At 41.4% G+C, this 27793-nt stretch overlaps 1 protein-coding gene across 1 annotated transcript; it reads right to left on the bottom strand.

Annotated features, from left to right (window-relative positions):
- Nucleotides 1–642: 642 nt before the first annotated feature.
- LOC117532561 (beta-arrestin-1-like) lies at nt 643–25853 on the bottom strand. Its single transcript, XM_034195895.1, is given in 17 exon segments — nt 643–2074; nt 2575–2623; nt 4493–4563; nt 4696–4719; nt 8204–8287; nt 9241–9378; nt 11200–11272; nt 11982–12066; nt 12449–12584; nt 17326–17393; nt 17549–17608; nt 18535–18731; nt 19191–19218; nt 19220–19242; nt 19324–19385; nt 19839–19869; nt 25709–25853. Coding segments are annotated over 17 exon segments (1383 nt in total). The 3' UTR covers nt 643–1965.
- Nucleotides 25854–27793: the final 1940 nt, after the last annotated feature.

Here is a 27793-nt window from a genome sequence, read left to right as displayed (position 1 = left end):
AACACAGAAACACCACCTCCCTGCAGGACTCTTTAACAGCCAAATAAAAAATGTAGGTCTGAACTTTCATGTTTGCTGTGTGCTTGCATTTTACCTCTGGGTATTAAACGTCGGGACTCGTTGAATTAGCAGCGGCATTTCTTGTTGAATTGATAAAAATGGAAATTGTGATTATTGTTAACCCTTTGTGGTCCTTTAACACATCATGTCTGGCAAACAACTCTGTCGGGAAAAATATAAGTTTAAAATGGTGTGTTGGCACGAGTTTCTCAAAACTGAAACTACAATTCTTCGGTCCTCAAAACTAATCTGCAGATATATTACATCTATATCAATGTTTGTAAAATCAGTTGTGTTCAGGCTTTATGGTATTCCAGACATTTTTAGACCTAAAATATCAAAAACTAAATCAAGACTTTTTACGGATGGTTCTTAACGTCGGAGATTAACCCGAGCAATCCCAGTTCATGGTGAAGGGAATAAAGTTGTTTCCAGTAAAGACCTGACTAGAACGCACCCAGAGAACCAGCATGGAGCTACAACCAAACTGGTTTTCAGTGGAAAAAAAATCACATCGAATCCAAAATGTAACATTTGGGATTCAAGAAAAGTCCAGATTAGACCTGGAAGTAAAACTTGTGGTTGGTTATTTTTACACATTTTAATGCAGAAATGTTACATATTAACTCTGGGCTGTAGAAACAAGGATCAGACTATAAAAAGATAAATACAGCATTCATTTTAATTTGATCATTTACATCTGAAGGTGCAGAAGGTGTGTTTGAAGTCGTGCTTACGGACATTTCCTCTACAGTGTAAAATGTTCAGATTTTTTCAGAAATATAATTTGTTGATGCTTCAGAAAAAGGTCAGAATGCCAAAAAAACATCCTTTTTATTTAGGAATATATAGGTTTTCTCCAGGCCCTTTAAAAAATAAAGCCCATTCAAATAATGTGCGAAATAATGAGGATGTTTTGGGTGTTTTTATTTTGTAATCCTAATCTTTATCCTGTGGTTGATTATTTAAAGAGACACCATTTTTCTCCACACTTTTTTTGTTGTAAATTAATAACTTAAATCCCAGCAAAATGAATGGTTCTTCATTTTCAAGTTGCTACAGAGGCCGACGGTTGCAAACGTGCCCAAATCTCTTCCATCAGGGGAAACACGCTGCAGCTTCAGAAACGATGCAGAAATAGAAACCCAAATTCCCAACATTCAGCAGCTTGAGGAGACATGGCAGCGTTTACTACAAGCTACAGAAACCAAATGCTGAAGAAGCTCAAACACTTTGTGTGGAACATTTGGATTTTTATATCTGCACCCTTTCTGAAGCTGCAGCTCGTTTCTCCTGATGGAAATGTTTGGGCCGTTGTAGCACGTCTGCACCTGTCGGCCATCGTAGTTGCATATCAGGGAAATATCAAAAATGTTCTCTCTTGTGAATGTGAGAGATATTGGTAGATGAAAGACTCAGCTGAGTGAAAAGGAGGAAGATGTTCATAATGATGCAGGTTAATGATCTGTTTGTTTCAGGGCTTTCCTCTATAAAGGTTGATTATTCATGATATTAATAAATAATAATAATAAGTATGGATTTCATGCAAACGAGGCCACACTTCCCTCTCGGACAGTTTCGGTTGCGTTTCGTTGGGAAGCTTCTTCTTCAGGTGTTCCTCGGTGGGGAAACACTGGCAGTGTCTATGAGGACCGTCTGATACAACACATCGAAACTAATCTCAACACAACGTTACTCCTGCGGCTCCCTAATGGAAACACGTACAACAAAGTGACATTAGAGGCATGCTACCGGCCGCCGTGACGCCGCGGCCGCCGGTTCGAGTCCCGGCCGGCCGAGCTGCTCCGTCTGAAGACACGACGTCGGGACGGGATCGCGTTTAAAGGGTTTCCGGACGGTTTTCTGGACTCTACAAACAGCAGCCAAACAACAACAACAGCGGCTCTATCTGTCGTCCAGTTTTGGCGAATCCACAGGCTCCTCGTCTTCGTCGTCATTCGCTTCGGCGGTCAGTCGCTGGCGGGCGAAGTCTTCGAAGATGATGTCATCGTCGCTATAGGAGAGGAAGGAGGGAAGGGGGGAGTGAGTGAGTTTATAACAAAACAAGCAAAGATCAGAGACTCATCACATTTGTGCGTTCAGGTTGTACGATACATTTGTACACGTTAAACTTGTACGATACATTTGTACCTTACTTTAGGTTTGTATCTTCAATTTGGATGTCAAATGCGTACGTAAAGTTTCTATGTTAAAATTGTACGTTTAACTTAAGAGACTTGGAGTTGCTCTGTGTTAATCTGTGAGTTGTATTCTTTTAAATGGACCACTTTGATTAAATGAGACCTGCTTGAAAATTCGGAAAAATCCTTCGCCATACCCAAGATCATCATCTCATCAAAACTGAGTCTCCCCATATGAACCTTGAGAGAACACTTTGATAATATAACAATTTTAGCTTTCCTCTTTTAGTGCTGACACATTAAATCAATTGTACATATGGTACTGCTGTAAAACAGACAGAGAGACAGACGGAGAGACAGACAGGAAGCTCACTTTGTGTCGAACTGGATCAGGTTTGTGTCGATCGGAGCTTCATCTGGAGCTGCAGAGAGGAGAGAGAAAACCTTTACAGAAACACATTTTTTAAAGAGTCCTCTCCTGCAGATTTTCAGGTGTATATCAGTATGTAGTGTCTCTACTTTAAAGAGTCCTCTCCTGCTGATGTTCAGGTGTATATCAGTATGTAGTGTCTCTACTTTAAAGAGTCCTCTCCTGCTGATGTTCAGGTGTATATCAGTATGTAGTGTCTCTACTTTAAAGAGTCCTCTCCTGCTGATGTTCAGGTGTCTATCAGTATGTAGTGTCTCTACTTTAAAGAGTCCTCTCCTGCTGATGTTCAGGTGTATATCAGTATGTAGTGTCTCTACTTTAAAGAGTCCTCTCCTGCTGATGTTCAGGTGTATATCAGTATGTAGTGTCTCTACTTTAAAGAGTCCTCTCCTGCTGATGTTCAGGTGTATATCAGTATGTAGTGTCTCTACTTTAAAGAGTCCTCTCCTGCTGATGTTCAGGTGTATATCAGTATGTAGTGTCTCTACTTTAAAGAGTCCTCTCCTGCTGATGTTCAGGTGTATATCAGTATGTAGTGTCTCTACTTTAAAGAGTCCTCTCCTGCTGATGTTCAGGTGTATATAAGTATGTAGTGTCTCTACTTTAAAGAGTCCTCTCCTGCTGATGTTCAGGTGTATATCAGTATGTAGTGTCTCTACTTTAAAGAGTCCTCTCCTGCTGAGGGTCAGGTGTATATCAGTATGTAGTGACTCTACTTTAAAGAGTCCTCTCCTGTTGATGTTCAGGTGTATATCAGTATGTAGTGTCTCTACTTTAAAGAGTCCTCTCCTGCTGATGTTCAGGTGTATATCAGTATGTAGTGTCTCTACTTTAAAGAGTCCTCTCCTGCTGAGGGTCAGGTGTATATCAGTATGTAGTGTCTCTACTTTAAAGAGTCCTCTCCTGCTGATGTGCAGGTGTATATCAGTATGTAGTGTCTCTACTTTAAAGAGTCCTCTCCTGCTGATGTTCAGGTGTATATCAGTATGTAGTGTCTCTACTTTAAAGAGTCCTCTCCTGCTGATGTTCAGGTGTATATCAGTATGTAGTGTCTCTACTTTAAAGAGTCCTCTCCTGCTGATGTTCAGGTGTATATCAGTATGTAGTGTCTCTACTTTAAAGAGTCCTCTCCTGCTGATTTTCAGGTGTATATCAGTATGTAGTGTCTCTACTTTAAAGAGTCCTCTCCTGCTGATGTTCAGGTGTATATCAGTATGTAGTGTCTCTACTTTAAAGAGTCCTCTCCTGCTGATTTTCAGGTGTATATCAGTATGTAGTGTCTCTACTTTAAAGAGTCCTCTCCTGCTGATGTTCAGGTGTATATCAGTATGTAGTGTCTCTACTTTAAAGAGTCCTCTCCTGCTGATGTTCAGGTGTATATCAGTATGTAGTGTCTCTACTTTAAAGAGTCCTCTCCTGCTGATGAGTTCCATAGTGATGTAACTGTGTTTAGGAAGTGTCAAGCCAGCCATAAAAACAGATAAATAAAAATAATAAAGTCATATTTATTTCACTGCAGTCAAAGTACTAATAATATATTGTAAAAAATAAAGTAAAATGTAACTGCAGTCACACTTTTGACAAGCACTATATAAGTTCAATTATTAAAGTACTATTTATTAATAAAATGTATAAAGTTCTGTTGTAATTGGGACATTTTCACTGTCTGTGTATTTGATGCACACTTATTATCGCAGCTGAACTGCATTAACAAATAAAAGCTGACATGTTTACAACATTTCATACAGTATGCTTTAAGGCCATGCATCAGGTTCACAGTAATGGCTCTGCTGTAAACACTGGGAAATGTCCGATTAAATGTCCTACAGAGTCATTATTGACGAGCGTGCAGTGAACTCACCGTCTCTGTAGAACGACTCCTCTAGCGGCTTCGGGTGCATTAACGTAAACGGCAGCTCCACAGAGACGTCACTGAAACACAAATCATCAGAAGCACCGCCATAAAAACACCCATAACCCTCAGTAGCTTTATTACACACATCTATTACTGGGACTATTATCCCTGCCCTCTGTAAATCTCAGTGACAGAATGAGAAAGGTTACCTCGCCGCCAGATCTCCCAGGAGCCTGAAATAAAAAAACATTAACGCTTTAGATTCATCTCATTTCTGATGATGTGCCAATAACGGCCATCTCGGTACCAAATGGACTGAAATGTAGATAAAAAGCCATAGATATCTTTTTTCAGTTCAATCACCAAACTATTCAACCCAGTCTCACGGCATTTCGTGTTCACCAACACGATTTTTAATCTATTGATTCGTGTTCACCAACACGATTTGCCCCTTTTTTTCGTGTTGCACAGCACGATTTTAAAAGCAATGTATTTCTACTGCCTGCAGCACGTCTTTTTCTCCGGTCGGGTCGAGGAAGACCGGAAGCTGTGTGGTTCATAAAAACATGTTCTTACTCAATATCAAGCCACAGTTATTGCTTTTATTTGAAATCGTATAATTTCGGACTTTTGTTGCCGTCTGTGAGGAAAATAAATGGCTCAGAGCCTCAGGATACAGAAATCTGTATTTTTAAATATTTTTTTCCTTCTAATTCGATATTCTTTTCAAAATAACACACTGTTATTTACTCACCAATAACACACAATTATCCTTGCTTTTATTTATTGGTTTGATTCCATAATCTCGGGCTTTTTTGGCGTCCGTCAGGAACTGAATTTCAAAATAAAAATAACCAGAAACAGACGTAGGCATTTCGAGCGATTACCCAAGATCCTCAGCTATGGTTTTAAGCTCGCTTATTGGATGTTTTAGCCGCAATGCATGCTGGGATTTGGTGTTTATATGATATGAAATCCGGAAAACATTTTAAAAGAATAAAATAATACTTAATTCCGAGCGCTCTTGCTTTTCTCTTTGAAAGTCTTCACATAACGGCATTGTAATACACGGTTCGGCTGCATTGTATATTACAGATCTGCCGTAGTTCTTTATTTATAGAGCCCTGATGAGAAGACCTTTGGAAAAACTGAGAAAATGCCGCCGAAACTGAATACTTGACGTGGATCATAAATATATTCAACAATTAAACAACATCTTCAATTTCTCTTCACACAATACGTCTCCTTGCAGTATCAACACTAATTCGGCTGACTTTTACATTTGATCTAATTCATAGATAGGTTATATTTACACCATAACGGTGCACAGCTGATATAAAAGGACTGTAGTTTTTAAAGATATTACTGATTTTCTTTGAATGTAAGAATGTAAATACTGAGTCTGAAATAGTATAGCAATATGCTGTAAAATTATGTGAAAGCATGAATAAAACTACACATCTTCAGATGTTGTACGAAAACATAAGTGTCCTACACTAATAATACAAAGTTATTATGGCTGTGTGTACCTTGTGTGCACCGCCTAGTGGTTAAAGCACGTTATTGAATTATTGTGTTTTATTTGATTAAAAAAATATTAAGAGTACATACTTTCATAGGGGGAAAGTATAAATATAGAATATAAAAAATCAAAAATCAAGAAGATACTATAAGTGATCTCTACAATAAAACAGTTTAGTGCAGAATGTACAAAGATATTAATATGAGGAGGTGCAAAACAGACAAACGAATGAACCTTTATTTAAACATTAAATAACAGATTAAGGTCTTCTTTTAAATAAGAAAAAAACTTTGGGGGTATCTATCTACAGATAAATATTAAGCCTGACAAAGTACTTAACGTCTAATATATTGCTTTCCTGCAATGTTAACTATGTTGAAGCACTTATTTTAACTGATATTATACATATGAATTATACTCTTATGTATGTAGATAGAATAAGAAATGTGCAGAATATGACAGTTTAATGGTGGAGGTACACACATATTGATAGATGTCTTGTAATGCACTGTTGAGGAACCTGTGACCCAAGTGTTTCATTCATTGCATAACTACACCGTAGTTGTGTATAGATATGTCAATAAACCTTTGAAAATCTTGAAATCTTGAAAGGGATGTGCAAAATAGCCATAATATACAGTCTTTAATGAACTATTAGTAGAGAATAACGAGTAATGAATATACTTTATTACTCGTTTCCATTCATGTCAATTGCAGATACATGTTTAGTCTTCTCAAGCACCAACTAGCAAATATCTCTCCTGATTGTTGGCACTTGACAATCACCTTTCCTGAATTTTACTCAGGTGTAACTAAAGTCTGATTTAAGGGTTGTTTATATTTCACATCATTAATCAGAATCTGCAAAGTAACTCAAATAAATGCAGTGGAGTAAAAATACCAGGTTAACCTCTGAATTGTAGTGGAGTAGAATTACAAAGTAACAATGAGCTGTCATGTGGGTATTAATGCTGCGCATTATGGACACAAGCGATTTTCACCCATTTATTAATTATATGTTTTACATTTGATAACACCAATGTGTTTAATACTGGCAACTTCTAATTGTGGGAAAAACGAAAACGTTCAGTAGAGACGTCCCATAGAACATTTTGCGAAACACAATAGCCAGCATGTGTAGTTCTGGGAGGGCGTTCGATTCCAGTTTTGGATAGTCTGGCGTGGTTTCGTTCCATTTCACACAGCTGTTTGACGCTCGGCGTAACCTTGGCGCACTGCCACTCCAACATTCAATCCCAGAGTTTGAAGATTAATCACGGGGACTGTAGTCCTAAACGATAGCTGGGGATTATGGGTAGTGTAGTGTCTTCGGCCATCCTAAACTCAGAAATGTTGACAATCGCAATGATGCTCGAAATGTCCCTTATAGGCCTACGTCTGTTTCCGGTTATTTTTATTTTGAAATTCAGTTCCTGACGGACGCCAAAAAAGCCCGAGATTATGGAATTAAACCAATAAATAAAAGCAAGGATAATTGTGTGTTATTGGTGAGTAAATAACAGTGTGTTATTTTGAAAAGAATATCGAATTAGAAGGAAAAAAATATTTAAAAATACAGATTTCAGTATCCTGAGGCTCTGAGCCATTTATTTTCCTCACAGACGGAAACAAAAGTCCGAAATTATACGATTTCAAATAAAAGCAATAACTGTGGCTTGATATTGAGTAAGAACATGTTTTTATGAACCACACAGCTTCCGGTCTTCCTCGACCCGACCGGAGAAAAAGACGTGCTGCAGGCAGTAGAAATACATTGCTTTTAAAATCGTGCTGTGCAACACGAAAAAAAGGGGCAAATCGTGTTGGTGAACACGAATCAATAGATTAAAAATCGTGTTGGTGAACACGAAATGCCGTGAGACTGGGTTGAACTATTGGTTATTGGCCTTGGAGCTTTAAATAACTGAAATGTACACCAGCTCAACAAGTAAGAAAACAAGGGGGTTGTATACGATTCAGAAAACAGCTTTGACCCCCTCTTGACTTTTTATCATCTCAAGAGTTAGGAACAGAAACTGGTGATCCTACGGTGCTACAACAAGATGTTTTCTAAATGCTGCATGTTTTCTCAAGTTGCTGAAGATGATTCTACATGTGTTTTAGCCCATTTGTGTTTTTGTATCTGCGATTTCGTCTCCTCTGATAATATCAGTTAATGAGTTAAAATCACTCACCCGCCTCGAGACACGACCAGCTTCACTTTGACTTTGTACGACACGATGATGCCGAGGATCTCCTTATTTGCTCCTTCTCTCAACCTGAGCAAAACACATTCAAATGGACCAATAAGAAGCCAGTAGCATGTCAGTATAGTAAAGTCAGAATTTAGAACAAAGTCAGATTTAGTAAGAATTCTGTTTTTTTCTTTCACTTTTGTTTGGATCTAAAAAATTCACATGTGGCCTTTATCTTCTACCGTAATAGAGTGGTTCAGGAATGAGTCCTAAAACCCGGAAGTGAGTCAGCATTTTACCACTTCCTGTTCCCTCGTCTTAGAGTCAACGGGATTTCTCCATAGGATTTTGGAAAGCAAAGTCAAGAGACGGATCACGTTTTGTTCTAGGACATTAAATCCATCAGCAGTGACCCCACTGGGGATTTCTGAAGAGTTGAGGTGTCTGAAAAACTATGGTTGTTACCAAGTGGCTGATTGCACTACAGAAATCGTGGAGGACGTTGTACGTCATTGCACCAAACACGTAAACACCCTGTTCTGAAAGCAAGCAAGTGCCTCCTGCAAACTGTTAAAACAAACGCTTAAACTCGTACCATTTAGAATCTGTATGTTTGAATATGGATTTTAAGTTGGCGTGACGTTGAAGTCGTGCTGCATAACGTTAGCATTTTGCTTCTGGCCATTAGATTTATGATTAGAAAATTATAAAAGTAGGGCAGACATGTGGAGATTATCCGGCTGAACAAAACATGCGTTTATCAAACAGGTTCGTTTTTCACAGATCTTATTTTTTACAATATTCCAAAATCCTATGAAGAAATCCCGTTGTTTTTTTGTCGAGGGAACCAGCAGCTTCCTTCTGGGTCGAACTACATAAATACGTCATCACTGCACCGCTCTATTATTACTCTTGTAACTATATACACTTTTTACAATACAATACCTTCAGACTCAGTTGCAGGATTTTGTGAATCAGCTGATTAAAGAGTCTTCCCCTGTCCCATGGGCCAATGAAGGCATCATGTTTTGACTCACAGTGTGCTGGAGGCCAGGTTGGTGTCCTCGTGCTTCAGCTTCCCGTCCAGAGCCAGGCCTCGCTTCTCCCGGTTGCTGGCCAGAAACGGAGTGAGGGTGAAAACTTTGCAGAACGTCGAACTGGGAGCAACGAGATTGCTGAGGACAGAGAAATATAAAATAACATTAAAGATATATCCTTTTGACTTTAAAATATACAAACCTGGTTAGGAAATTAACATTAGAGCATCGTGCTTAACATATCAAAGGTATGTTTGTTTATATTAAATATTTCAAAACTTAAAAACAAAGAATACGGTGCAAAGTCACTGAAAACGAGAGATTAGCATAAAAATCACCAGATTAACATGCAAAGTTACTGATTAACGTACAAAGTTACTGATTAACGCACAAAGTTACTGATTAACGTACAAAGTTACTGATTAACGCGCAAAGTTACTGATTAACGCACAAAGTTACTGATTAACGTGCAAAGTTACTGATGAACGTGCAAAGTTATTGCTTAACGTACAAAGTTACTGATTAACGAGCAAAGTTACTGATTAACGCGCAAAGTTATTGCTTAACGTACAAAGTTACTGATTAACGCACAAAGTTACTGATTAACGTACAAATGACTGATTAACGCGCAAAGTTACTGATTAACGCACAAAGTTACTGATTAACGTACAAATTACTGCTTAACATACAAAGTGACTGATTAACGTACAAAGTTACTGATTAACGTACAAATTACTGATTAACGTACAAATTACTGATTAACGTGCAAAGTTACTGATTAACGTACAAAGTGACTGATTAACGTACAAAGTTACTGATTAACGTACAAAGTTACTGATTAACGCCCAAAGTTACTGATTAACGTACAAAGTTACTGATTAAAGTTAAAAGTTACTGATTAACGTAAAAAATTACTGCTTAACATACAAAGTGACTGATTAACGTACAAAGTTACTGATTAACGCGCAAAGTTACTGATTAACATACAAAGTTACTGATTAATGCACAAAGTTACTGATTAACGTACAAATTACTGCTTAACATACAAAGTGACTGATTAACGTACAAAGTTACTGATTAACATACAAAGTGACTGATTAACGTACAAAGTTACTGATTAACGTACAAAGTTACTGATTAATGTACAAAGTTACTGATTAACGTGCAATGATTAACGTGCAAAGTTACTGATTAACGTGCAAAGTTACTGATTAACGTACAAAGTTACTGATTAATGTACAAAGTTACTGATTAACGTACAAAGTTACTGATTAACGTACAAAGTTACTGATTAACGTACAAAGTTACTGCTTAACGTACAAAGTTACTGATTAACGTACAAAGTTACTGATTAACGTACAAAGTTACTGATTAACGTACAAAGTTACTGATTAATGTACAAAGTTACTGATTAATGTACAAAGTTACTGATTAACGTACAAAATTACTGCTTAACGTACAAAGTTACTGATTAACGTAGAAAGTTACAGATTAAAGTTCAAAATCACAGATTAAAGTTCAAAATCACAGATTAAAGTTCAAAGTCACAGATTAAAGTTCAAAATCACAGATTAAAGTTCAAAGTCACATATTAAAGTTCAAAGTCACAGATTAAAGTTCAAAGTCACATATTAAAGTTCAAAGTCACAGATTAAAGTTCAAAGTCACAGATTAAAGTTCAAAATCACAGATTAAAGTTCAAAGTCACATATTAAAGTTCAAAGTCACAGATTAAAGTCAAAGAATAACGTGTAAAATTACAATTTTTTATAATCACACACTAACGTACTGTAAAAGTCAGGTATTACCTTACAAAGTCACAGAATCACGTTAGAAATATCTTAAATGATTAGGTTTGTTTATTTGCAGATGATTTAAATAAATTCCTCATATTATGTTTTTTCATACATAAACAGCTCCAGATAAATTATAAAGAAAGGACAAATAAATGAAACTGACTCTGACTCCTCGGTGGCCACCGGACATTTGTACTGCGCCGTGTTGAAGAGGCAGATATCTGCGTACTGGCGCACTGCGGACACACAAAACATCCGTCACTAACAGAGGTGGAAGAAATACTCAGATCTTGTACTTGAGTAAAGGTAGAAGTACTCTGATCTTGTACTTGAGTAAAGGTAGAAGTACTCAGATATTGTACTTGAGTAAAATTAGAAGTACTCAGATCTTGTTCTTGAGTAAAAGTAGAAGTACTCTGATCTTGTACTTGAGTAAAGGTAGAAGTACTCAGATCTTGTACTTGAGTAAAAGTAGAAGTACCAGAGTGTAGGAATACTCTGTTACAGTAAAAGTCCTGCATTCAAAATGTTCCCCAAGTGAAAGTAGAAAAGTATTCTCATCAAAATATAGTGAAAGTAGCGACAGTAAAAGTAGTCGTTGTGCAGATTGGTCCATTTCAGAATAATATATATGATATGTTTTATAATGATTGATCATGAAAGTGTTCTCAAAGCTGGTGAAGGTGCAGCTAGTTTGAATGGCTTTGTATACTGCAGGGTAGCTGGTGGATTTACTCCGGGTGGAACTAAAGTCTGATTAAAGAGTTAAAGTACATCATTTACCTCTGAATTTTAGTGGAGTAGAAGTACACAGTATCATAAAATGGAAATACTCAATTAAAGTACGAGTACCTCAACATTGTACAGTACTTAAATGTACTTAGTTACTTTCCACCGCTGGTCACTAACACAAAGGGACAAACAGAGAGTGGTGCGTTCTGGGACCTGAGATCTTCATCTTCTTCACCGTCTTGTTGGTGTTGTTGGTGACGTGGACGTTGACGCTGATCGGCTCTCCGTGGTAATAAATCTGAGAGAGAAAGATTATTAGATCTATTATATAAGTATATAAATGATTATTGTTATTCATTTAAAATATTATTATAGATATATGTTATTCTTGTGATTATGGTTTATGATATCTGTAATAATTAATATGAAATAATGTCATATTTGCAATAATATTTTTCATAATCTGAATTATTGTGAAATCGATATTTCTGTTCTTGATCTGGTCGATAGTGGAGTGTACGTGTTCTTATGTTCAAGTACTGCACTTGAGAACACATTTACTGGTAGTACTTTACTAGAGCATTTCCATGTTCTACTTTAATAAACTCTTCCTGCATTACAGCTGTAGTTCCTGTCTAAATGAGTGTGTTATAAATGTCATTTATCATGATAACACACACCTCTTTGTCCAGGGACGCCTCCAGGTGCAGCGGTTTGTCCGACATCAGGAACTGTCGGGTCGTCTCTGCGGTCGGCTGAGGGCCCGGCTTCTCCGGAGCAAACTGAACCTTCCTGATCACCAGACGCACAGAGTTCCTGCACAAACAACGCACTTATTGTAAGTCGCTTTGGATAAAAGCGTCAGCTAAATGCAATGTAATGTAATGTAACAACAACGTGAGCAACAACGTGAGCAACAACATGAGCAACAACATAAGCAACCACAACAAAAACTACATGAGCAACAACAGTATAAACAGCAACATGAGTGCTATAAGTGCTTATTAACAAAGCACTTATATACTAATAAAGGACTGGCTTACCTAAAGCCAGTTGAGTAGCACTTGAAATGTTTGGCTCTATGAAACCTGATGTACTTTATGATTCTGTTTTCTTCAAGGTTGTGTCTTCCTGGTCGAATGCACTTATTGTAAGTCGCTTTGGATAAAAGCGTCAGCTAAATGCAATGTGATGTAATGTAATGAGCAACCACAACATAAGCAACAACATAAGCAACCACAACATAAACAACAACATGAGCAACAACTTAAACAACAACATAAGCAACCACAACATAAACAACAACATCAGCAACCACAACATAAACAACAACATGAGCAACAACTTAAACAACAACATAAGCAACCACAACATAAACAACAACATCAGCAACCACAACATAAACAACAACATGAGCAACAACTTAAACAACAATATAAGCAACTACAACATAAAAAACAACACAAGAAACCACAATATAAACAACAACTTCACACCAGAGGCCTGCACTACGAAGCCGGATGTTCTCTTAGCGGCTAACTTCAGGGAAAACTCGGGGTTTTCCGGTCCCACGACGCTGGTTCACTTTTTAGCGGGCTAGATCTCCATGGTGACTTATCCTGGAACCTAGTCTGTGCTCCGTTCCAGGATAAGAGATCAACTCAGCGAAAGCACCACGCCTGCTGACCAATCAGAGCTCAGTGTGCGGAGGACATACAGTTTAAACTGCGGTTGCAGGAAAGACGGCCGGCCAAAATCACCGACTGTGTGAACGTGAAATGAATAGAATATCACCTCCATCTTCAGAGCAATCGGACTATTATAACTATCATTATACTATTATTTTAAGAAAGCTTAATTAAATATCTGCCACAACATAAGTAAGCAGATCAAAGTAACATTACGTAGCCTACAGTCCGCGGCACTGTGAGAGCAGACGTCGATATGTCCCATTATCATTCATATCACATCATATCACTTCATAATGTATCATCTCCTTATCTGAGTCAGCTGAGCCGTATCTGGCCGTGCAACACTCACAGCGTCACAGACTGGATGCAGAAGCATTATTTGAAGCAACACATTAAGTTGAGGAAACACTGGAGTCAGATGTAATGAAAGTCAGATGGTGTTTTAGACGGGCAGTGATATCATGAAGCTGTTAATGTACGCATTCAAACACTTGTTCTGTTCCCAGCTGTGTTCACCTTGCAGGTGCAGCTCTGTGGCTTTGATCCTGGATCAATTGTTTAAGTCATGGATGTTTAAAGTTTAACTTCTTCATATTTGACTAATATTATAGTTGACTTTTCATTCAGGAAGTATGACGCTGCGCTGTCAGTGCGCTTCTCCATGTTTGTGATTGGTCGAATGCTCCAGATACTAGTGAAGTTACGTATTGCGCCGAGGCTTCGGAGCATGTGTCGAGTAATCCCCGAAGCTTTTTGTGAAGCATGTACCGAGGCTTGTATCGTTTTGGGCCAGTGACGTCATCGACGACAAACGAAGCCTCGCTGCCTGTCGACACCACGTGACTGCTTCACGAAGCGATTCAGATCGGTTGAACCGTTGAACCACAACGCTCATAATACCCATGGATGTATAATAAGAACCATATTACCCCTCCTGTACCCGGGCCCGGTGACACGATGGAATCAAGAGAGCTCAGACCCTCACTCATATAGAGGTCGGAACATGTCATAAGTATAAATAGATACAAGCATAAATACATGTAGGAATAAAAACATCAATAAATACAGGAATAAATATCTTACAGTGTTTTCAGGGAGATTCAGTGTGTGGGCTGTGGCTCAGCTGGAAAGCAGTTGACTCCTGACCGCAGGGTTCCTGGTTCAACGACTGAACAATACGTATTTTTTGTTGTTTATAAAAGCTACAGCTAAATGAGATAATGTAGTTAATAAATGCATTCTTTGATATGGTTTGGCCTTTCTCAGGCTACAACATGGTTAAGTTTATGAATGAATGCAAATCCCTCTTTGCAATGTTTTACCAGCCTCCTTAGGCTTTTCAATCACAATCATTCAAAAACAATATTGTTGACATGAAGATATGATTTAATGTTCGTTGTTTAGAGTTATTCTAAGGCTTTACTCATTGGGAACTCGATATGAGATACAGCACACTGTTGAGATGTCCAATCTGCCTGTTTTACACACTTTGACCAACAGGAGGGTTTGTGTTCAAATCATAGACTGGTTCAAATCATAGGTTGAAATGAAGCCCATGATGAAGCCTCATGAGATGAAGCCCATGATGAAGCCTCATGAGATGAAGCCCATGATGAAGCCTCATGAGATGAAGCCCATGATGAAGCCTCATGAGATGAAGCCCATGATGAAGCCTCATGAGATGAAGCCCATGATGAAGCCTCATGAGATGAAGCCCATGATGAAGCCTCATGAGATGAAGCCCATGATGAAGCCTCATGAGATGAAGCCCATGATGAAGCCTCATGAGATGAAGCCCATGATGAAGCCTCATGAGATGAAGCCCATGATGAAGCCTCATGAGATGAAGCCCATGATGAAGCCTCATGAGATGAATCCCATGATGAAGCCTCATGAGATGAAGCCCATGATGAAGCCTCATGAGATGAAGCCCATGATGAAGCCTCATGAGATGAAGCCCATGATGAAGCCTCATGAGATGAACCCTTTTGCGAACCAATTGGCTGGAAAGCTTCAAAGCTTCATAAGGCTTCATCTCGCCATCACTACCAGATACCACCCCTTTTATGTGGACGCGCACCTAACTAGATAGGACACGGCTGGCTTGAGCGAACGAGTTGATAGCCAGCGTCATAGGACAGTTTAGCGAGAGCGGCTTTGTTTTGGATTAAGTCAACCGAATAACTCAAAATATATCCAGGAAAGGTTGAACTAGATTCGTAGTATACCCCCCTGGTCGGGAGCAGGTTAGGTTGCAGGCTAAGAGCTCAACTCAGTGAAAGCACCGCCTGCTGACCAATCAGAGCTCAGTGTGCAGAGTTTAAAGCGATCAAGTCATATTACAGGAGAAAGGAAATACAGAAAAGCTGCCGTCGCAGGAAAGACGGCCGGCAACAATCAGCGACTGTGTGAACGTGAACATGAATAGAATATCAGCTCCATCTTCAGAGCAATCTGACTATTATAACATTAGCGTTAAGAAAGCTTACTGAAATATCTGCCACAACATCAGTAACCGGATCAGAGTCACATTAAGTACAGTCCATATCACTTCATAATGTATCATCTCCTGATCTGAGTCAGCTGAGCCGTATCTGGCCGTGCAACACTCACAGCGTCACAGACTGGATGCAGAAGCATTATTTGAAGCAACACATTAAGTTGAGGAAACACTGGAGTCAAATGTAATGAAAGTCAGATGGTGTCTTAGACGGGCAGTGATATCATAAAGCTGTTAATGTACGCATTCAAACACTTGTTCTGTTCCCAGCTGTGTTCACCTTGCAGGTGCAGCTCTGTGGCTTTGATCCTGGATCAAGTGTTTGAGTCATGGATGTTTAAAGTTTAACTTCTTCATATGTCTAATATTATAGTTGACTGTTCATTCAGGAAGTATGACGCTGCGCTGTCAGTGCGCTTCTCCATGTCTGTGATTGGTCGAATGCTCCAGATACCACCCCTTTCATGTGAACGCGCACCTAACTAGATAGGACACGGCTGTCTTGAGCGATCCACTTGATAACCCGCGTCGTAGGACAGTTTAGCGAGAGCGCGTATGTTTTGGATTAGGCCAACCTTAGGCTAACTCAAACATATCCAGGTTAGGTTGAACCAGCTTCGTAGTACAGGCCTCTGGGCCGTGTCTCGTTTCTGAGATTCCCCTCCTCGACTCCTATCCTCGAGACTTAGTGCCGCCCGCAGGAGATACGAGCGGAGGAGCAGAGGAGAGAGGAGTCGAGGAGGGGAACCGAGGAGAGAGGAGGGGAAGCAGCAGGCGGTTAGAGAAATGAGAACTCCTCTCCTCTGAGCGGTCATTTTAAAGAGACGTCCATTAATGATGACAGGAGGCAGCAGCCCTCTGTCTGATGGACAGATGTGTTCATGACCACTTCTATATTTACTTTGATTCATTCACAGTGCGGTGTCATGAGACAATAACAGGCTACAGATGCGGACACACACACACACACACACACACACACACACACACACACACACACACACACACACACACACACACACACACACACACACACACACACACACACACACACACACACACACACACACACACACACCACACACATATATATATATTTATATAAATATATACAATTTCAGAATCAAACAAGTATGAGAGCACTCTCATAATAACGTAACACCAAACTAAACATGCGAGTCTCATCAACGTTTCAGATTATTGTCTGCATTAATCCAGAACCCACAGAGAATCCCATTGGGAGCCCTTCTGTCCAACAGAAACTCTTATTATTACTGAACCACTCTGCGTTCCTGTCCGACCTGCTAATGCACGCCGGGTTTCGCTTTCATCCATAATTCATCTCTTTATTGCGCCTCACTTTTACCTCTTGTGGATCTTCTCCTCAACGTTCTCTGCACAGAAAGACTTCACCTCGAAGTCCACGCCGCAGGCCTGGAAACACAGCAGAGGATGTTTAGCGCTGATTTAATTTCAGGAGTCTGATTCAGTGCTGAAGCAGTGAACACATCGTTACCAACTATTTCTGGTTATTTTGCAGGTTGTTTTCCACATGTTGCATTTTTGGTGGTTTTTGCGTCTCGTTTTACCTTCCCCGTGTCCTCGGGGCCCGGCTGCAGGGTGACGGAGCACGGCAGGTTCAGAGGGATCTGCAGTCAGGGACAAATAATCATAACGTTATTTACACATTGTCACAAGGACCGATACAGGAAAACACTCCTACCTACTGCAATAACTCTCTATAACAAATCTCCTCTGGAAGAGAACTCTCTGCTTAAACTCTCTCTGTACATTTTACATTTATATTCAATTTAATATTTGATATTCCATTCCTTACACACTTATATATAATATCCTGCTTTATATTTTGTTACTGTAAATTTGTAATTCAACATGTATATTTTCTACTCTTTTAATGCTATTTTATTTAAATTATTCAGATGCTTACTTGTTGTAATGTTTATTTCTAGTCTTTTAATTTCTCTAATGTACCACGCCATGTCTTTTCATGCTGCTGCAACACAACAATTTCCCAAATTGGGATCAATAAAGTACTTCTTATCTTCTTGTCTTATCTTGGACAGGATTCGTAATCATCGGCGATCTAGTTACGTCTTTTTTAGTCTTTCTGCAACGTTCGGTCATTTTGTAATTATTTTGCACCCATTCTTTTGAATTTTTACACAACTACATTTATTTTTTGGTTATTTGACAACTCTTTTTAAAAGTTGAGCACCTAATGGTCATTTTGTAGTTGTTATTCACCAAATGTTCACCATTTTTTTGGTGGTGATTTTGCATAGTATTTACACATCAATGATTCCATTTGGTAATGTGAGAACCATTTTCTGTAGCTTTGCACTTGTAATTTTATACGATGTCCAACATTTAGAATTTTCTATTTGTTTTGCATCTATTTTTACACATGTTATGTGTCCATGTGGTCATTTGTAGATTTGGTCATTTTGTGGTTGTTTTGCACCAAGTTTTCCAAAATATTACCTTTTTTTGTTCTTTCTAACCTGAAGCTGAGTTTTTATTCTGAGAGGCCTGACAGTATGGTTTCATACAGTACCTCGAAGGTGAACGGGTGTGCGTGTTCTCCCAGTTTTTTGATCAGGCGTTCTTGAAGACGAGTCAGACTCTTCTTCTCTTCGGGCACGGGAGGAAACGCCTGGATGTTTGCCACGAACAGGTCTTTCCGAAACGTCAACCCAAGGACGTCCAGGTCCTCCCGACCGTACCGGAATGCACAGGTCAGAGTCACGAACACTACGGGAAGAAAAAACAACAAAAATCAGATACTCATATTTCACGGTTTACTATAAAGAGCAGAGGCCCAAGGACGCTTCCCTGAGGAACACCACAACGTATTAAAGATGGACGAAATAGGATTAAAAGTTCAGTAAGCAAGATATTTAAATGTCTGCCCGTTACTTACCCGCTTGGACTGTTGTATATTGTATATTGATATTATCTTATGTTGTTGTTTTTATGTTTTGGGGTGGCAGTGGCTCAGTTTCTTAGCGGAAGCAATACCATATTTTTGACGTCAATATAATCCTTTTTAAATCAGTACTGTCAATCAAGTTGTTGGTTTATTTAGTAGCCGTGTAATGAGCAGGATCATTACCCTTACTTATGTAGCTTTGCTGTACTTAAGCAAAAGACACATTCAATGAGGTGGACAGTAAAGTCAGTTAAACATTAGTTCTGATGGACATGTTTCACCTTTCCTCTCCTTCAGGTACTCCGGGTCCGATCAGGATGACGCCGTCTGCAGGAAGTAAAGTCAGAAATCAACGACATAAAATAATATAAATTAATTGAATAAATGCTTTCTAACTTATTTAAATAATCTCACCGACAGGCTCCACCAGATCCACCTGGTCCACAAAGTCTCTCTTCCCCAGATAGACTGTGGAGCTGAGGGAGGAAACACAGCGACCAATCAGAATCAACCATGACAAAATCAACAGGCAAATCAGAAAGCGTCAGGACATCCAACAGCCAATCAGAATCCACCATCAGGACCTAAAAACTACTCAGACTTAACTGTCATGACATCTAAGAGCAAATCGTGTCAACATCAGAACATCTAAAAGCCAATCAGAAACTTTCAGGACATTCAATAGCCAATCAGAATCAACCGTCCTTCATAGATGTTTTAAAAACTGATTTCCACAGAGCGCTGCTGAAAAGCATCAAACCCTTTCTGCTCCAGTGACTGCTTTCGTTTACTTGTTTTTCTTTTACTTTTTTGTAAATTACTGGGGTTTTTTGCAGCATTTTTTTGTTGTTCTTTTGCTTTTCTAGGACTTTGTGTTTAGATTTCTCTTCAGGGGGCGAGCAGGTGTAAAAAAACAAACGAGGACTCACCTTTCCATTGGGACTGGCCTTCTTAAACACTCTGAAACACAGACAGAGAAGCAGGTTAATGAAATCCTTTATCTGGCCCGCAGACTTTTACAGCAGCAAAGAAACAGTGCAGATGAAATGTTAATAACAAACAAAACAAATAAGTACACCACGGTGAAAAAAATAAAGATATGTGTCAGGATTCTCATGTTTTGTCACGTTTGTAGTTTTGTATGTCTGGTTATGGGTATTTTCCTCCTTGTTTTTTGTCTGGTCCTTCTTCCTGTGTTTTTCCCCTGTCGTTAGTTTCCATGGTGTGTCTAGTTGTCTGATTGTGTTCACCTGTGGCCCTTGTGTTTCGCCTCCCCTGCCCGGCTGTTTCTCGTCTTGTGATTACCCCTCCCTGTATTTAGTCTTGTCTCTTCCCGTGTTCAGTGTTGGTTCGTCTTTTGTTTGTGACTAAGTCTCCGGTGAGTGTTCTGTTTTGTCTTTATTAGTATCCGGTAGCCTTGAAATAAAGGAATTTTCAGTTTAAATCTCCATTGGGTCCTGCCTGCTTCACACACCGTAACAGAACGAACCAACCTAAATATGGGCCCAGCAGATCCTTTTGAGCAGGAGATATTGGAGTTTTCCTTTGCTTTGGCTGGCTGCTCTAGTCGATGGTTGGGAGCGTCCAGGGTTCAGCAGCGAGAGGCTGTTCTGGCAGAAGCACGCCAGATTACGATGGAGAAACCAGGCTTGGTTAAATTCTTACCGGGCGGGATTTTGGATTTCCTCATGGTGTGTTATCCCTTGCCTGACAGCCCCAGGCCTCCCAACTCCCGTTATGATACCACACGCATCGGTGCGGTCCATTTGGAGTCAACCCTGGCTTCTGCCCCATTGCCTGCTCCTGTCCAGGAGCCGTTCTCTGGAACTCGTCTGGCCTTTGGAGGTCCACAGAGCCTCCAAACGGCTCCTAAAGGAAGGAGTCGCAAGGTCAGGTTAGCAGCCCGAGCCCAAAGATCCATGGTCCCCGGCCCCAGTTCTGGCCCCAGCGGCCATGGTTCCGGCCCTGGTCCCGGCCCCAGCAGCCATGGTTCCGGACCCAGTTCTGGCCCCAGCGGCCATGGTTCCGGCCCTGGTTCCGGCCCCCAGCAGCCATGGTTCCAGCCCCAGTTCTGGCCTCAGCAGCCATGGTTCCGGCCCCTGTTCTGGCCCCAGCAGCCATGGTTCCGGCCCCAGTTCTGGCCCCAGCAGCCATGGTTTCAGCCCCAGTTCTGGCCCCAGCAGCCATGGTTCCGGCTCAAGTAGAGGCCCCAGCAGCCATTCCGGCCCCAGTTCTGGCCCCGGCAGCCATGGTTCTGGCCCCAGCAGCCATGGTTCCGGCTTCAGTACAGGCCCCAGTAGCCATGGTTCCAGCCCCTGTTCTGGCCCAGCAGCCATGGTTCCAGCCTCAGTCCTGGCCCCAGCAGCCATGGTTTTCGACTCCAGCCCCTCGTCTCCGGCCGACGCCAGCTCCCGTGTCCTGTCGGCGTACCGGCCGACGCCAGCTCCCCGTGTCCTGTCGGCATTCCGGCCGACTCCAGCCCCCCGTGTTCTGTTGGAGAACCGACCGACTCAAGTCTCCTCTCAAGTTCCTTCTCAAGTCCCCTCTCAAGACACATCTCCAGCTCCCTCTCGAGTCTCCTTTCAAGTCACCTCTAGAGTCCCCTCTCGAGTTCCCTTTCGAGTCTCCTCTCGAGTCCCCTCTCGAGTCATCTCTCGAGTCTCCTCTCCAGTTCCCTCTCAAGTTCCCTCTTGAGTCCCCTCTCAAGTCTCCTCTCCAGTTCCCTCTCGAGTCTCCTCTCCAGTTCCCTCTCGAGTCCCCTCTCCAGTTCCCTCTCGAGTCCCCTTTCAAGACACTTCGCAAGTTCCCTCTCGAGTCCCCTCTCAAGTCACCCCTCCAGTTCCCTGTCGAGTCCCCTCTCGAGTCATCTCTCAAGTCTCCTCTCCAGTTCCTTCTCAAGTCTCCTCTCCAGTTCCCTCTCGAGTCCCCTTTCAAGACACTTCGCAAGTTCCCTCTCGAGTCCCCTCTCAAGTCACCCCTCCAGTTCCCTCTCGAGTCCCCTCTCGAGTCATCTCTCGAGTTCCCTCTCGAGTCCCCTCTCGAGTCACCTCTCAAGTTCCATCTCTAGTCCCTTCTCAAGTCACGTCTCTAGTCCCCTCTCTGGTCCCTTCCCGAGTCCCTCCTCTAGTCCCTTTCCAAGTCCCTTCTCTAGTCCCATCTCTAGTCCCTACTCAAGTCCCTCCTCTAGTCAATTCCCTAGTCCCACCTCTAGTCACTTCTCTAGTCCCATCTCAAGTTCCCTCTCGAGTCCCTTCTCGAGTTCCCTCTCCAGTTCCCTCTCGAGTCCCCTCTTGAGTCCCCTCTCAAGTCCCTACCCCAATGTCCTGGTCCGTTGGAGGTTCCACTGGGGGTCCCTGCCAACTCCATGTCCTGTCCCGTTGGAGGCCCCGCCAATTACTCCTCATGCCGGGGGTCTTGCCAACCCTATGTCCGTGCCGTTGGAGGTTCCGCTGGAGGTCCTGCCAACTCTATGTCCTGTCCCGTTGGGGGTCCCGCCGACCCTATGTCCTGTGCTGTTGGTGGTCCCGCCGACTACTCTCCTGCCGGGGGTCCTGCCAACCCTGTGTCCTATCCCGTTGGGGGTCCCGCCGGCGACTCTTCTGCCGGGGGTCCTGCCAACCCTATGTCCTGTGCTGTTGGAGGTTCCGCTGGGGTTCCTGCCAGCTCCATGTCCTGTCCCGTTGGGGGTCCCGTCGACTACTCTCCTGCCGGGGGGTCCTGCCAACCCTGTGTCCCTGTCCCGTTGGGGGTCCCGCCGACGACTCTTCTGCCGGGGGTCCTGCCAACCCTATGTCCTGTGCCGTTGGAGGTTCCGCTGGGGTTCCTGGCAGCTCCATGTCCTGTCCCGTTGGGGGGTCCCGTCGACTACTCTCCTGCCCGGGGGTCCTGCCAACCCTATGTCCAGTCCCGTTGGGGGGTCACGCCGACTGTTCTCCTGCCGGGGGTCCTGCCAACCCCTTGTCCTGTTCCGTTGGAGGCCCCCGCCATCACATGTCTCGCCGGGGGGTCCTGCCAACCATCCTGGTCCTCTTCCGTGGGGGATCCTGCCGAAGCCTGTCCCCACCGGCTCCGGTTCCTGTTCGGCCGACACCGGGTCCTGCCCGGCCTCCGGAGTTGTTTGGCCTTCGCCCCACCTTGGACTCTGCCTTGCCCCCGGGCCGTCCGCCCGAGTCCCCCTTCTCGGCTTCTGCCTTGCCCCCGGGCCGTCCGCCCGAGACCCCTTCCTGGTCCTCTGCCATGCCCCTGGGCTGTCAGCCCAAGACCCGTCCTCCAGACCCCCTCCACCCACCCTGGTGGCCCTAGTTTTCCTGTGTTTTTCCCCTGTCGTTAGTTCCCTGGTGTGTCTAGTTGTCCTGATTGTGTTCACCTGTGGCCCTTGTGTTTCGCCTCCCCTGCCCGGCTGTTTCTCGTCTTGTGATTACCCCTCCCTGTATTTAGTCTGTTCTCTTCCTGTGTTCAGTGTTGGTTTGTCTTTTGTTTGTGACTAAGTCTCCGGTGAGTGTTCTGGTTTGTCTTTATTAGTATCCGGTAGCCTTGAAAAAAATGAATTTTCAGTTTAAATCTGCATTTGGGTCCTGCCTGCTTCACACACCGTAACAATATGTATAGTATAAATAAAGAAGTATTGTATAACTGAGTACAGTGGAGCTGTTCGACCAATAGACTGCATATTTAGAGGTTTATTTTATTGCTTCATTATTCAAATGTTTATTTGTTTACCTTGTTCTGTAAACATAAATACTTTATTTGTATTGCTGTTGTAATTTGTTCTGCGGTAAAAGTCCTTGTATCAGATTTTAAAGGGCCCCTTTTCTGCTCATGATGTACATATCAGTATGTAGTGTCTCTACTTTAAAGAGTCCTCTCCTGCTGATGTTCAGGTGTATATCAGTATGTAGTGTCTCTACTTTAAAGAGTCCTCTCCTGCTGATGTTCAGGTGTCTATCAGTATGGAGAGTCTCTACTTTAAAGAGTCCTCTTCTGCTGATGTTCAGTATGTAGTGTCTCTACTTTAAAGAGTCCTCTCCTGCTGATGTTCAGGTGTATATCAGTATGTAGTGTCTCTACTTTAAAGAGTCCCTCTCCTGCTGATGTTCAGGTGTATATCAGTATGTAGTGTCTCTACTTTAAAGAGTCCTCTCCGGCTGATGTTCAGGTGTATATCAGTATGTAGTGTCTCTACTTTAAAGAGTCCTCTCCTGCTGATGTTCAGGTGTATATCAGTATGTAGTGTCTCTACTTTAAAGAGTCCCTCTCCTGCTGATGTTCAGGTGTATATCAGCATGTAGTGTCTCTACTTTATAGAGTCCTCTCCTGCTGATGTTCAGGTGTGTATCAGTATGTAGTGTCTCTACTTTAAAGAGTCCTCTCCTGCTGATGTTCAGATGTATATCAGTATGTAGTGTCTCTACTTTAAAGAGTCCTCTCCTGCTGATGTTCAGGTGTATATCAGTATGTAGTGTCTCTACTTTAAAGAGTCCTCTCCTGCTGATGTTCAGGTGTATATCAGTATGTAGTGTCCTCTACTTTAAAGAGTCCTTTCCTGCTGATGTTCAGGTGTATACCAGTATGTAGTGTCTTCTATTTTAAAGAGTCCTCTCCTGCTGATGTGCATGGTGTATATCAGTATTATGTAGTGTCTCTACTTTATAAGAGTCCTCTCCTGCTGATGTTCCGGTGTATATCAGTATGTAGTTGTCTCTACTTAAAGAGTCCTCTCTGCTGATGTTCAGGTGTATATCAGTTGTAGTTGTCTCTACTTTAAAGAGTCCTCTTCCTGCTGATGTTCAGGTGTATATCAGTATGTAGTGTCTCTACTTTAAAGAGTCCTCTCCTGCTGATGTGCAGGTGATATTCAGTATGTAGTGTCTCTACTTTAAAGAGTCCTCTCCTGCTGATGTGCAGGTGTATATCAGTAATGTAGTGTCTCTACTTTAAAGAGTCCTCTCCTGCTGATGTTCAGGTGTATAGCAAGTAATGTAAGTGCGCTATTCTCACTTTAAAAGAGTTCCTCTCCTGCTGATTGTTCAGGTGTATATCAAGTATGGTTGTCTCCTACTTTAAATAGAGTCCTCTCCTGCTGATGTTCAGGGGTATATCAGTATGTAGTGTCTCCTACTTTAAAGAGTCCTCTCCTGCTGATGTTGCAGGTTGTATATCAGTAGGTAGTGTCTCTACTTTAAAGAGTCCTCTCCTTCCTGCTGATTGTTCAGGGTGTAATCAGTAATGTAGTGCTTCTACTTTAAAGAGTCCTCTCCTGCTGATGTTCAGGTGTATATCAGTATGTAGTGTCTCTACTTTAAAGAGTCCTCTCCTGCTGATGTTCAGGTGTATATCAGTATGTAGTGTCTCTACTTTCAAGAGTCCTCTCATCCTGCTGTCAGGTGTATATCAGTATGTAGTGTCTCTACTTTAAAGAGTCCTCTCCTGCTGATGTTCAGGTATCAGTATGTAGTGTCTCTACTTTAAGAGTCCTCTCCTGCTGATGTTCAGGTGGTATATCAGTATGTAGTGTCTCTACTTTAAAGAGTCCTCTCCTGCTGATGTTCAGGTGTATATCAGTATGTAGTGTCTCTACTTTAAAGAGTCCTCTACTGCTGATGTTCAGGTGTATATCAGTATGTAGTGTCTCTACTTTAAAGAGTCCTCTTTTTATATCAGTATAAAGTGTTTCTACTTTAAAACTACTCCATTTTTTTTTCACATTGTGTGCAAAGCTTTATTAAAACATGCTTAGATCATTAAATCTGATCTTATCTTGAATGTGTAATATGTATTCCTGCTTTGATCTGCTCTGTACCTTTGCTGCTGTGAATAAAGGAAAGATCCTGAGTTCCCTCACAGTGCTGGAGGTTCATGTTGCTCAGCCGCTTCCTGTCTCTAATGCTGTCTGACAGCCACCCCCCTGTGTTAATGCTGTCATAAATTAGCTTCTGCAGCTCCATTAGCTTTCAGCAGCATCAGGACGCCACTTTACCGGAAACCGCCGAGCCTCATGGGAGCTCAGCACGCCATTACCCGCTGCAATTAGTCAAATCAAAGTTTAACACAGACACAAAATAAATAAATATATCACGACGTGGATCAAACCCACACTGGCTGATGTTCACTTATCAACACACTGCAGGACAATCACTGACACTCTTCATCACGTGCGTCTTTGTTATGATTAAATGTGCTAATGTGGCTAATGCTAACTGTTGGTGAGTTTAGGAGGAAGACACGACACAAACACATTATTTAGATATTTAAAACATATTTATCCTACTTTGACTTATTGTTTACACATTTGGAACTGTTTGTTTGTTTTTTAAGTTTTTCTTTACAATTGTTATTATATATTTGTTTATTTATTAATAGATTTAACAGTCAATACTCATAAATTGGGAACATTGAAATGTTCCTTTAGTTTTTGTTGATTTTAATGCTTAAATGAATTATTCTATCAGTTTGAGGAAACAGACGGTGTTTTAAACCCTTTACAAGGTATGGATTATTTAACAAGCTATTATAATGTGGGTTATTTAATTTCACACATTCTTCTCTTCATCCTTAAATCCTCATGTGAATGTCAGTGCAGGTTAACAATAATATTCAGATAATGGAAACTGCATTTTAATGGGAGTAACGTCTCCTAAGTGTTTGTTGTGAAGCTCGACATCGATCGGGAGGAAACTCTATCTGACGGGTCGATATTCTCCCGAGGATTCCCTTGAAACCTGAACGCCTCATCAGCAGCTGACTTTGTCGGAAAATCAAGTGGAAAGAGAAGAGAGAGATGATGTGAAAACAATATGAAATAAATACTGTAAAAATATAAAAGAAATCCTAAACATGTAAGAAAATTGAGAAATGATATTAAGTATGTAGTGTCTCTACTTTAAAGAGTCCTCTCCTGCTGATGTTCAGGTGTATATCAGTATGTAGTGTCTCTACTTTAAAGAGTCCTCTCCTGCTGATGTTCTGATGTATATCAGTATGTAGTGTCTCTACTTTAAAGTAGTCTCCTGCTGATGTTCAGGTGTATATCAGTATGTAGTGTCTCTACTTTAAAGAGTCCTCCTGCTGGTTCAGGTGTATATCAGTATGTAGTGTCTCTACTTTAAAGAGTCCTCTCCTGCTGATGTTCAGGTGTATATCAGTATGTAGTGTCTCTACTTTAAAGAGTCCTCTCCTGCTGATGTTCAGGTGTATATCAGTATGTAGTGTCTCTACTTTAAAGAGTCCTCTCCTGCTGATGTTCAGGTGTATATCAGTATGTAGTGTCTACTTTAAAGAGTCCTCTCCTGCTGATGTTCAGGTGTATATCAGTATGTAGTGTCTCTACTTTAAAGAGTCTCTCCTGCTGATGTTCAGGTGTATATCAGTATGTAGTGTCTCTACTTTAAAGAGTCCTCTCCTGCTGATGTTCAGGTGTATATCAGTATAGTGTCTCTACTTTAAAGAGTCCTCTCCTGCTGATGTTCAGGTGTATATCAGTATGTAGTGTCTCTACTTTAAAGAGTCCTCTCCTGCTGATGTTCAGGTGTATTATCAGTATGTAGTGTCTCTACTTTAAAGAGTCCTCTCCTGCTGATGTTCAGGTGTATATCAGTATGTAGTGTCTCTACTTTAAAGAGTCCTCCTCCTGCTGATGTTCAGGTGTATATCAGTATGTAGTGTCTCTACTTTAAAGAGTCCTCTCCTGCTGATGTTCAGGTGTATATCAGTATGTAGTGTCTCTACTTTAAAGAGTCTCTCCTGCTGATGTTCAGGTGTATATCAGTATGTAGTGTCTCTACTTTAAGAGTCCTCTCCTGCTGATGTTCAGGTGTATATCAGTATGTAGTGTCTTACTTTAAAGAGTCCTCTCCTGCTGATGTTCAGGTGTATATCAGTATGTAGT

This window comes from Gymnodraco acuticeps, unplaced genomic scaffold (assembly GCF_902827175.1).
Source record: "Gymnodraco acuticeps unplaced genomic scaffold, fGymAcu1.1, whole genome shotgun sequence".
Lineage (NCBI taxonomy): Eukaryota > Metazoa > Chordata > Actinopteri > Perciformes > Bathydraconidae > Gymnodraco > Gymnodraco acuticeps.
This window is presented reverse-complemented; position numbering and strand designations above follow the sequence as displayed.